Source organism: Cynocephalus volans, chromosome 2 (assembly GCF_027409185.1).
Source record: "Cynocephalus volans isolate mCynVol1 chromosome 2, mCynVol1.pri, whole genome shotgun sequence".
Taxonomy (NCBI): Eukaryota; Metazoa; Chordata; class Mammalia; order Dermoptera; family Cynocephalidae; genus Cynocephalus; species Cynocephalus volans.
The window spans coordinates 44,327,418-44,339,876 of record NC_084461.1 but is presented as its reverse complement, the minus strand read 5'-3'; the positions used below and the strand labels follow the sequence as shown (position 1 = coordinate 44,339,876).

General features: G+C 36.9%; 1 protein-coding gene across 1 annotated transcript in view; it reads right to left on the bottom strand.

Annotated features, from left to right (window-relative positions):
* Positions 1-12,459, bottom strand: part of ITGA2 (integrin subunit alpha 2) — a 91,378-nt gene that overhangs the window by 13,455 nt on the left and 65,464 nt on the right. The window contains exons 15-24 of the mRNA XM_063087591.1: positions 11,801-12,004; positions 10,941-11,077; positions 8,557-8,696; positions 5,780-5,931; positions 3,468-3,578; positions 2,858-2,940; positions 2,286-2,427; positions 1,081-1,173; positions 446-522; positions 281-364 (exon numbers count right to left, since the gene is read on the bottom strand). Coding sequence (XP_062943661.1) covers positions 281-364; positions 446-522; positions 1,081-1,173; positions 2,286-2,427; positions 2,858-2,940; positions 3,468-3,578; positions 5,780-5,931; positions 8,557-8,696; positions 10,941-11,077; positions 11,801-12,004 — 1,223 coding nt within the window. The remainder of the gene's footprint in view (positions 1-280; positions 365-445; positions 523-1,080; positions 1,174-2,285; positions 2,428-2,857; positions 2,941-3,467; positions 3,579-5,779; positions 5,932-8,556; positions 8,697-10,940; positions 11,078-11,800; positions 12,005-12,459) is intronic.

The window sequence follows — 12,459 nt, the reverse complement described above, 5'->3', positions numbered from 1 at the left end:
GGTCTGCAGTTCCTGCTTGGGAGGGCCTGCAGAGGACTTTCCCCATGGCATGTGGCAAGAGGGTTATTCCTCTGCCTTTCTGGTGCTGCTCTCAATCAATAAATCTCAAGAGCTGGACAAGGTTTTCTTAGAGAATAAGTTGTTTGTGGACATCTATTGTAGTTGACAAGGGGGAAATATTTTAATCCAAATTCTTCAGTTAAGAATGAGTAAATGGAACTGAATGTGTTATAAACCAGAGTGGTGTCAATGATTAGAGGCTACGCACTGCTTCACCTACCTTGTTAAGTGAATTTCGGCATCATACAGAAGAGGAATTTTGAGGTTGACCAAATTATCTGCTTTGTTTTCTTCCTGGCTTTCACTATTGAAACAAACATTAGAAAATTACTTAAAAATATATATAAAAGCCATCCCTCATCAATATGACTTCATTATATATTACCTTAAAGCTTGGAAACTGAGAGATGCCTGATTTTGAAGGTTTTGAAGATTGAAGTCGAAGTTAATAGTAAAAGTCACCTATACACAAAATTAAAATTTATCAATCTATAGGGGTCAACATGAAAAAAAAATTTTCATAAAAGTAGACTTGCTCCAGTTTGATTCTAAATTTTATATACCTTAAGCTTTCAAATTGGTAGAATATCTCTTTCTCTTTTTCTTCCTTTTTCTTTAGCATGCCTCACTTCAGAATTAGGAGAGCTTAACTTTCAATTGACACATGTAAGTTCTCCAGGTACATGTTCTTGTCTGAATTTAAGAGTTTTGTGCTGATGTGAAACTTGCTTGCCAGGTATTAGCAAATGACCTCTGTGACTCTGTGCACAGCACTTTTACCAATGTTGGTCAATATATTCAGACGAAAAGAACTTTCCATATTGTATGCTTTTTGGAATGAACTGCATGAGGGAAATCTTACTTTTGTTTATAATTTAAGGAAAAAATTCCTCTAAATATGCAGCCAGTTATTTTGTGATGTCTATGAAATGATGATACCTAATAAAAGTTATGTTGGTAAATTAACCTGTGTGCTGAGGCAGGGCTAGCATGGATTTGAGAATGAAATACAAGTTGTACCTGCTGTTCTCTCTTTAAAGCAGGGTAGCCTACATCGCAGGTAACAGACTTCTGAGATGAAGCAACCTGGCATGTGACTTCTGTTCCATCAATCTGAACAAGACCAAGGAAACAACAATGATCAGTCAGTATATAATGTAGGTGTCTGCACAACATATTGAAAGATGTACAGGGACATTTTAGCAGTAAGGTTGGTTCACAATGAAATAGTTTATTGTTCCTCAAGACTTGAAAATATTGCACTATCTGGGTGGCTAACATACTATATTTATTGCTAACCCCAAAGAAAACCAGGACACCCAACAAGCTGAAGAAGAGATTAGATACTGGAATTTTTTTCCCAAAAGGAAATCAAAGTTCTCATATTTTAGAAGCATAAGTAGTTTTAATCCAATATTCAAAAACACTGTCTTTAGTACATACGTTTCTCTCAATATATTTGAAATTTATATTTTCAAGAGAAGAAAACAGAATCATATATTGGTGTTATCTATATTTTAAATAATTAAAGAATTTGTTTTAGTTTTCCTTAGGTTTTTTCTTTTTAAAATGAGAACTTGCCATTTGGCACAGTATGTTTAAACACTAAGGTCAGGATAGGTTTAGAACTCTAAATCTATTAAGTTCACTTTAACTTTAAACTGGATGAAACCATTTTTTAATTCTGTCTTCAAGTAGCTCATTTGGAAAATCTCAGCTTTTCCTTTTCTCCTCTTGTCTCTTCACTGGTTGGCGGTAGATGAGGGACCGGGGCACTCATGGTCAAGTATGTTCCTGGTACAGTGATCAAGTCTATGTGATCAACTGGCTTTGTTGGAATACATCATCTTGGCAGCAGCAAGAGCTGTGGTCACAAAGCTTGGGCTCAGTTGTAGGACTCAAACGTCCCAGAGCAAGTGCTCTGCATCTGTGCGAACCACAGCCACCTGGCACACAGAAGGCTCGAGAAGAATTACAGGAGTGTCTAGCTACTGCTGCCAAATCTCATGGAAAGGAAAAACTGACCCAAGATGTGAAGCACAATTGGCCTAGATACAGAGTCAGATAATGTTCATGTGGTTTAACTAGTTGGAAGCCACCAAGTTAAGACCAATCAAGGTGCTTCTTCATGCAGGATTCAGACAACTAGGAGGAGTGGAGATTGAGCATAAAGAAGACAGTAATTGATAATGAGAAGGAAACACAACGGTGCTGTCATCACATACCGGCATGGAAAATGAAGCAAAAAACAAGTTTTCTGAAAAGTCAACAACAATTCCAGTGTTGTATGCACTTTCCCTTTTGTTTTTCAGTGTTACTGAAAATGTTAACCTTTTGTTTTGATTGCTGACAATAAAGGGTTGTTCTCTGTTAAAAGTAAAAAGAAGGGGGGAAAGTCATTAAAGTAAAAGGCCAGTTCATAAACTTCACTCATTCGTAAACTCTTTAGACCTATGAGTATTTGGAATACTGAGAAAATTGCTTAATAATAAACTATCTTCAAATTAAAATGATACTGACAATAAATAAGAAAAAGCTATTGGATTTTCTTTGCTGTTTTTAATTACATTGCAGGGAAAAGAACCATTCAAATACAAATAATTTTATATTTCTTATTGTTTTACTCCTTTGTGCAGTGTAGAAATAGAAACTTTAGTTTTTAAAGGTCTTTACCAGTCATGAATGTTTCTTTTGTAGAAAAAAAAAAACTCCTTAAACACTCATTTAATAAGTAATAAAGTAATCTAGAGTATCTTTTATTTTCACATTTTACACTGAGCTTTAAAGTAAAACTTACTGAGCAGGTGGCAGCTGTTGGACACTTAGAACTAGATCAGAGATGCAAAGTCCATCATCACCACAGTCTTTATGGAAAGGGATCTGCAAGAAAGGAAAACAAATCAATATATTTGTTCTCGGGTTAAAAAAGCAAATTGCAGAAGAATACATACACTATTATTCTATTTATATGAAGTTCAAAACCATGCAAAACCAAACAATGTTTTAGGAATATTCATTAACACAAAATTCACGATAATGATTTGCCTAGGGGGAGCTGGATGAAGGTGGATATGAGCTTCATACGTATTAGCAATATTATTATTTTTTAAGTGGTTGGTGAGCACAAGGTGTTTGCTTTATTTTTATTTATTTCTTCAACACATTTTTTGAACACTTGCAGTGGGTCAGGCACTCTCTAGGAGCTGAAAATAGAGCAGTGAAAAAGAAAGACAAAAATCCCCGCCCTCGTGGAACTTATGTACCAGTGAACTCTATACATGTGTAATTGTAATTCATTTAGAAATCTAAGAATTTAAAGGCTACATCCTAAGTATCTTTCAAAAACTACTGCAGTGACTCTGACTTTGTTAGTCAGTCTAAATCCAGGAAGGGGAAGCCACACTTACGCTGAAGACCTTGGCAGTATCAGAATAGGCTTCAAGGGCAGGGCTGGTGCCAGGGTTTTCCAGACTGATGTCCACACGCAGATCCAAAGGGTTGACAACATCAGAGGGCTTCTAAACACACACACACCCACACACACACACACACACACAGTCAGTTTACTGGGGCACCGCAGATTTAAAACAAGAAATTTACACAAATATGTTTGCAATTAAGACCATGGTTAACTCTCAATTATGTAGAATATACTTGTTTTGAATGATCAAGACTCTTGCTACTTCTCTTCTGTCCTAATTCTTCTTTTAGCCTCCCTACTACCAAGAAACTTAAAGAGACTTGGGTCCAGTAAAAATCTGAAGTAGCGATTCTTAGTTAAGCTCTTTCATATTCTCATTATTTGTACACAAGTAATTGTAAATATTTAGATGATGTGTCTAGTTTTGATGCTCAAAAGACTCCTGTGTCAGTACCTGGCTCTTAGGTTGTTGGCTACGTCCTTCCAATTCCTATAGCCAAAACTTAAGAGTTTTTAGGTGCCCTGACCAAATCTCTGAAAGGAAATATTATGACGTGGAAGGGCAGGTGCCCAAGGCTGGCTGTCAGGTAATGGACGAGAAGCCTCTTCCTTAGTCAGACTGTGACTGTTCTCTACAAAACCAGATAACGTGATTTCCACAGCCTCCACTGCGCTCCCCGACGTTGGCTGTTAGGAGCTGCATTGCCCCCTGCACATACAAAAATGACACGTTTCCCTCAGCAGTCATTAAAGCCAACCCTGCCCAGCTTCAAGTACAACTTCTCCACTTTGCCTCTAGTATAGAGGGTAGAGGATTTCCTGCATTCCAAGAGGCACAAGGCCTTTCTAGGTTTTGAGACTTCCTGTCTAATGAAAAATGTTAAAATGCCAAAACAGGGTTGCTAAAGTCATCTAGCAATCTGCTTACAGACCTCTTCCCAGTTCTGGTCAGTCAAGAGCCATGGCTACACAAATGATAAAACCTAAACTTCTAATCTGCCTTCTTTTTAGAGCTGTATCTTCAACTTCTATTTAGTCCATTCACAGGCAGGACTTACTCCTGAGTCGTGAGCCCTTCTGGGGGCCTGTCTACTAAGACAGCTCCCTGACCCCAAGGAAATATTTCTTCAGCTGGCTGTAGGCTTGGCTCGTAGGACAAACTTTAACTGGCATTGACATCGAATAGTAAATAGGATTTTTTAAAAAGAAGAACAGCCTGGCTGTCTTCATTTTGCTGCTATGGATTATGTGTGTAATTTCATCCACCACTTAGCAGGATGGGAGAGAATGAAAGACAGCTTTTTTTTTTCCTTTAAAGAATCTGTATAATTGGGGCCTTAACAGCAAAATAAGTCCAGCCCTCACAAACAAGAAATTTTCAAATTGAACAATTAAACAACTCAGCTAATTCTAATCCATCTAACCACTGACTTTATGTTTTTCCAACTCCTACCCTTAGCATTTCTTGAAGTGTGATCTCTGTACCATTCATTCACATCAGAACTATCTGGGGTGCCCCCTAAAGTTGCATATTCCTTGGACCTTCAAACCTAGACTTCTGGTGGTGGGACCCAGAATATGCATTTTATAAGTTTCCTTAGCAATTCTTTTGCACCTTAAACTCTGAGAACCATATTCTAGGAAAGTACTCAGACAGCTCTTAAAGTGGTTTCCTGAGTAAATTATACTCTCAAATATCAGTATGTGGTTTCTGAGGGGAAATATTCATATAACTTATAAAATAAATTTCCTGTTGCAAGCTTTCTCCTGAGAAGCATTTTTCCTACTTGGGAGATTTTCAAAATCAATGTGAACGATAGTTACTATGACATAAGATTAGAACAAATAATTTTTACCTCATAATCCACCATCCTTCACCTATGTTCACTTAAATTTAATAGTGAAAACCACAATGGAAATTATCCTTTTGAGTAGCTTAAATATAAATAAAATTTTCCCCAACAGGAAAATGTTAAAATTAAATTCATTGCCAGCTGAAAGTTTTCCCTGTTCAATATTTTAAAAAGCACTGTATCTTTGATTTTTCAAAGAATCTTACTTTTAGTCTTTCTAGTTACAATTACAAATAAAATTTAATGCTACTAACTTATGTAGTAATAGAATGTGACCATAAGTACTAGCATAAAAGAAATATGGTTCCTGTTCACGGAATTAGACAAGAAAGGCATTAATTAGAAGGGCAAGTATTTTCTAACTCATAAGCTTCCATTTTAGACTTTCACCATTCATTAGTCCCTGAGAGGAAAGGATTTGAAAAGGTACGATGCTGAGCCTTACCTGTATGTGAATGATGTGCTCAGAGCAACTCTGTGCTTGATTTACTATCATATTCTTCTTCAGGCACCTTTCATTGTTTTCTTTAAACAAACCCCTTGAGGTTACTCTGGATGAAAATCCATCTGCATCAAGTGTGATGTTATACACAATGGCTATGATAAATATTATAAAGAAATGTTATTATAAATGAACTTAAAAGAAAAATTCCTGCTTTACTGTGCCTTATTGGAAAGTCTCTGACTTCTACAAGTTTTACAATAAACCTGGTGAGTGAATATTGTTATCCTATTTTTCAGATAATGAGTTAAAATAAAAGAGATAAAATACTTCACCTTAGTTCACACAGCTAGGACATGGTCAGAAATAAAATTTGGGTATTTTTGAAATAAGAGCCCATGTTCTTTCTGTTTCCATGCAGTTGTAAGTTCCGTTTCCATGCAAACTGTTATTGTGAGGATTGACTGAGAAACTCTAGGGGAACATGTACAGTGCTGGCACTTTCTAGATGCTTCCAGGGGGAAAGGCATGCAACATTACAGCAATTAGGTCTGAAGCAGACAGACTTGGTTTGAATGCTAATTCCATGGTTTAGGAGCTCTGTGACTTTGGGTGATTTACTTAAATTCTTTAAACCTCTGTTTCCTCTTCTATAGAAGAGTTATAATAATAACCACTCAGGGAAGTGACAATGAAAAAAAAAAATGGGATAAAAGCTGATGTCAGTAGCCAGTGTCCAAACTATCAGAATTACTACCTTCACCTAAAGTCCACCAGCCACATGTCCAAAATTGAGAGAGAATATCTGGTGCTATTCACAGCATTAACTGCCTTATTTGGAGTTAATCTGTGTTATTTTATTACTTTCAGTATTTTAAAAGTTAAATATACTTCCAAAAACATTAATGTACATGTTACCTTTAAAATATCTAGTAGAGATGTTGTATAATTTTTCCTGCTTCAATGACTTGAGGCCAACAGTGATAGATAAAATATAAAAGAATCAAATGAGCTAAAAGTAAGTGGTGAGAATGATACATAGGAAACACTAGTGAGGAGGTGACCCCAGTTAGGACAAAGTATACATGCTAAATACTGTTATTTTTTTTTAAGCAGCTTGGTAAAATGATATATAAGTCTCATGGGCAATATATCAATTTTTTATGCTATTAACCTTAAACTGGAGTGTACACCTGATGCAATAAATAATAGAAACCATATGCTTTATAAATTCCCTTTTCACAGTTGTGAAGATGGGATACAGTCTTACACACTGTTATTGCCAAGCAATGAAATGATGAATGATCCTCACTGGCTTGTCTGTGTGGACCTGAAGGCATCAGGGAAAAGGATTATAAGAAAGGGAGCCCAATAGTAAGAAAGCCCAGGGACCCATGGCAGCTATTCGATGGGAAGGAAAGTCTCTGAAAGCAGAATTTTTGAGTGGGGGGCAGCAGAAGGGTTTGAAGTACAGTCAAAAAGTAGAAGATACATGAGACACATTCGTGCTTCAGGTCCAGAAGAGCTGACCAGCCAGCCGTTTCTGCCAACTAATATATTTTACAAGTTAATCTTTTAGACAGACTAGCCACTTAATGTTGAGACAGCAATGGGATTTGACTTAACTATCATGGCTACTCAGATGGATGTGCTATGAGGCAGGTCCGTGAGATACGCTACTCAGAGTTGGGTCAATGTTTGAATACCTGGAAAACTTCCAGATGGATATGAAAAGTAGGAAAATATGAAAAGTGTGCCAAGATGTGAATCTATCTTCTGCCTTGTGTTCTTACCTTATTTGTATCTTGGTATGAATTGTGGCAAATAACCTAATTCTATATTTTCAGCCTTTATGTTAGTTTGTTTACTAATTAATTAAATACCTGTAGGAATTACAGGTTTTGAAGTTTAGAGCCAAAATCTGATGGAAGGGGGATTAGGACCAATGAAACAGCAGCAAATGAAAGAAGATAGCTTTGAGTCAAGTGTCACATTGTGTGGTATGCATGGAGGGCACTGACATAATTGGAGCAGGGGAGGTGACGGTGAGACAGAGTGGTTAGAAAAGGCTTCAAAAGTTGGCAGGATTTCAGCCAGGTCTTAAAAGATGACTTGGCTAGCCCGAGTGAGAGAGGACAAGACGACACTTCCTGCTGACATTTGCCCACAGTGTTTTCCTTACTTCCTTGCCCCCTACACCCCACTCCTCATCTGATGGGACATAGTTCAGACTTTTACTCACTTCACTGTATTATTTAGAAAATTTAAAACACTGGGCACATATTATACGTTGCTTTCCATTTTTCTTTCACTATTTCATGCTTATTAATTCCTCAAGAATAGGAACAATACTTGATAATTTTACTGAACACACCATACCTAGACCATGGCATAACTAACATATGGCACACTTGTTTATGATTAGCAGCAGTCCAGTGTAATCTGTGTGAGCTGAAGGTTTTAAGTTAAGGGAACTGAGAGGAAGAAAAACTCCAAGGATAGAGCTGGGAGAGCCCATAAGTATGTCGTGAAGATTACAACTTTCTACAACAAAAGTCGCCTTCTAGAGATGAGAAAGGAATATTATCTACACAATCCTTCCATGCATAATGAACCATTCTTGGGCACCACAAATGTATGGCAATTTAAGCATCTGCAAATAAAGATGCTATACAAAGATGCTATTTGGTTTGCTATACAAACCAAAATGAAGGTAATATTCAGGGCTAAAATTCTATAAGCAAACCTATCTCTGTACAGGTTATTTCAGGTCTACGTACCCACTTGATTGTTTTGCCTAGTAGGTCTAAATTTTGCGCTTAAACAGAGTTTGAGGATTATCTGAGCGTTCTTGTTGAACAAAGTGATTTTTTCTGGTGTGAATGAAGCTTCTACAGCCACATCAGCAATACTTTGTGACCTGAAAGACATAAAAGGAAACAGATAAATGGACATCATTAACGAGCACACATATTACAACCTTTACATGGAGGACCCAGTGCCAGCATTATCAAATATTCCTCTCTACTCTCTATCTAAGCACTTTAGCAGAATTTTATATTTGAAGGCTCTAAGATGGCAGGCAGGGATAATGTCTTTTCAGTTTGTGACTGCATCAGCAGCACAATCTACATTCCGTATTTTTAATTAAATGAACACATACATGAGCACAGGATGGGAGTTTGCAAGCTCTGTGCGAGTCAAGTGCAAAGTCATGATCTGTTGTTGTGTTTTGACATCTGGAAGCAGTGAAGGTAGGGAACAGAGCGGGTGGAGGTAGGGGTGGCCAGACAGAGGAGTGTGGTCCTGGCTGTTTCTCTGCTGCCTCAGTGGCTGGCAGTGATCCTTTCATGCGTGGCATATGGCTATGATGGTGGCAACCAGCCTGATGCCAGACAACAGCTGAAGAGTCCATCTCAGGCAGGGCACTATAGATTTCTGACAATGGCTCGGCTCTTTAGATATCTGACACATAGCCTCATTTATTCCCTACAATGCTTCTGTGAAATAGGTAGAACAAATATTATCTTCATTTTATCAATGAAAACGTCTGAAACACAAAGTGACTTATCAGTTTCCTGAGTAATAGCCAGTGAGAAATTAGAACTCATGGTCTCCTAATTCCTCTGCCAGTGAATTTGTACTTATCATCATGACTCCATGTGCACCCTCAACTATTTACAAAGCAGCATGCAGCAATTAGTAATTTTACTGCTTTGAAAAGTGCCACAAGAAGGTACAGAAAACATTTTCTTTTCATTTCGGGTACCACCTGAAGGACTTTAGTCAATTGAAAAATTAGTTTAATAGTTAATCATGTATGTATCAGGCCCCCTAATAAGCACTCAAAAAACATCAAATAACAAATGCAACATGTCCCCAAACTTGCAAGATCTAAAATGCCTAAGTGAATGTTTTCTTTAAGGCAATCTCTTTGAGAGACTGGGCACTTATTCCAACAGAGATGTCATTGTTTTACATACCTATAAACTTTAAAAAAAAAATTATTTTCAAGGCTTTACCCAGGAAGACCAGTCTCAGGGACTTATAGGAATGTGACCATGAAATGGCATTAGCTTTATACTGATCATCTCAGTACTTGGATTTGACTCCATGTGTCTTGACTTTTTTGAAGAATCAGAGAAAAAGTCTGGCCATCACTGACTGTATTAAAAAGGAGTGTCACAGTACAGTTAGTAATAGCCCACCAAGTCTGAAGTCTACCAAGATGGCCACAAGGTGACGTTCACTGAGAGGTAGATTTCTTATAAAATTGTTTAAAAATCAGCCATATAATTATATAACACCTTGTATTTACTCTTGGTATGCTTCTCTCAAATGATTTTATTTAGTAAATATATTTTCCTGTTTTTCAAAGTCCTTGCGTTTTATTTTTCCACATAAGATTTCATTCTGTAATAAAAATAATGCCTTTCATTCTTTAAAACACAAGTGAAATTTGTATCATTAAACTCAAAATCATGATACATCAATGAATAATGTTTTTATGTTCTTGATATATTTGGACATTTAAGGCATACTTTCCAACAGAGACAAATGAATGAATAGAGACTCTTGATCAAATAATCAATTTCTTTCTGATTACATTCCCTTACCAGTACAATATACTTATTTTTTGACCTTGAATCAAATGGCCTTTGAATCCATATTGTTCCACCGATCTTCAACTCTACGGAGGTCAGTGAGAAGTCAGCTTAATCTAAATAATGGTTTCTTGCTTTATGACTAATAATTAAAATATAGCTTTTAATCACATAAGAGTTACATTTTATTTATGTGGTCTGAATGTCAGTATTTTCATACACTCTCATAAGGCTTCTTCCTTTCTGTAAGCTGAGATAAGGCTGTTTATAGAAACATAATGTTCAGAAATAACCTGGTTATTTTTTCAAGGGCTTTGTCTTTTCTACACACTTTTTCACCATATAGAGAAGAGAAACTTGATTTTAATGTTAAATTAATACATATATTTTTTCTACTGGGAAAAACATATTCCTTCCTTTTTGGCAAACTATGACACATAAATTCCCTGCAGTCTTATATAATGCATGTGCATTTCTACAACACCAGCACAGCAGTCTATTCCACTTCTTAGCAGGTCATTTCTAATTAGCTAGTTTGTGTCTGGGTCTCACTGACTCACCAGAGTTGAACCACTTGTCCAAAGGCACCAATGGACACATCGGTGATGGAATCTCCATTTAAGTCTCCATAGCCATCCAAGGATCTCCCAAAGTACTGAAGATGGCTCCTAAAGGCTCCATCCGATCCCAAGATTTTCTAAAAAAGTGAGTCTGACATGAAATTGTAGTGCACAACAACTGAAACAAGAAAGTAGCAGACTCTGCATTGCATTATCGTATTGTCTATCTGGTTGCTTTTCAGGTTGTTTTTATTCTCCGCAAAATTCTATTGGTTTTTCAGTCATATTATCTGACCTTTGTATCACTCTTACAGCCACATTTTCAAGGAAACAGCATGAATCTTTAACATAAAATCACAAATCAGCACAAAACAGTGAAAGATTGGTAGACCGGAAATGAGTTGGTGCAGTTCAGGTCCTGATTCCTGTCCTAGCTCTTTTCCTTCAGGTCTGACTTCCCTCAGGTCTCACCCTTTTCAGTGACGCCTCCTTAGTCACCCTTTCAACCACCTGATTAATTCCCATCCCAGAAATTTTATTCCCTGTTTTATTTTTCTTTTTATTCTTTAGCCGTTCTTACTATGTGGAACAATTTATGTTATTTACCTCTTTTTTATATCTGTCTCCTCCATTGTAATATAAGGTCCAGAAAGGGCAGAATTTCATCTGTCCTGTTCTTTATGGCATCTCCAGATTCTAGAGCAGTGCTTGGCACATAGTAAAAGCTCACTAAATATTTGTTGAGTGAATGAATGAAGTTATAAAATAAAGGGGATGGATTGGATGGCCTACATGATACTCTCTAGCTTAACATGATGATATACACATGTAAATACATCACCATGCCACTCATGAGTTACCTGGGAATACTTCGTGCGAATGGTGTCCTGATGACCATTGTAAACGTACACAGCTCCAGAGTTCTGATTTTCTAACGGCGAACCAACAATCACATCATTAAAGCCGTCCATGTTGATGTCAGAAAGCGCTGCAATCGCTGAGCCAAACCGGGCATTTTCAATGCTGTCGGGGCCTTCAAGAAAATGGTGCTGACTCAACATGCCCTTGCAAGGGGGAAAAACGATGATTACAGTAAACCTCACAACTTGTATAATTAAAATTCACAGCAATCGAATGACCAAACCGATTTTCAGTATGTTAAAAGTGAATAGGGTTTTAAACTTAAAATGCAATATTCTCTACTTATGATGAGAATGTAAGAATTTCAGTACATAAGGTCAGAGGATATCTGCTCATAAACCAAGGTGAAAGGAGGTAATCCTTTTTACTGTAGCTTAACGACCTACATAAAAGTATCCCTTCCTTTGTCTTCTTTTTCCCTCAGTATTAGGATCTTCACCTGTTTGCAAACCTTTGTGATTTCAAATTTTAAAATGGTGAAAATCTACCAATTTCTTGAAGGAAATTAAGGCAGACACAAAAGAAAATAAAACACAATATCTTAATTTAGACTTTACCTAAAAATTACTGACTAGTGGCATAATTACGATGGTATAGG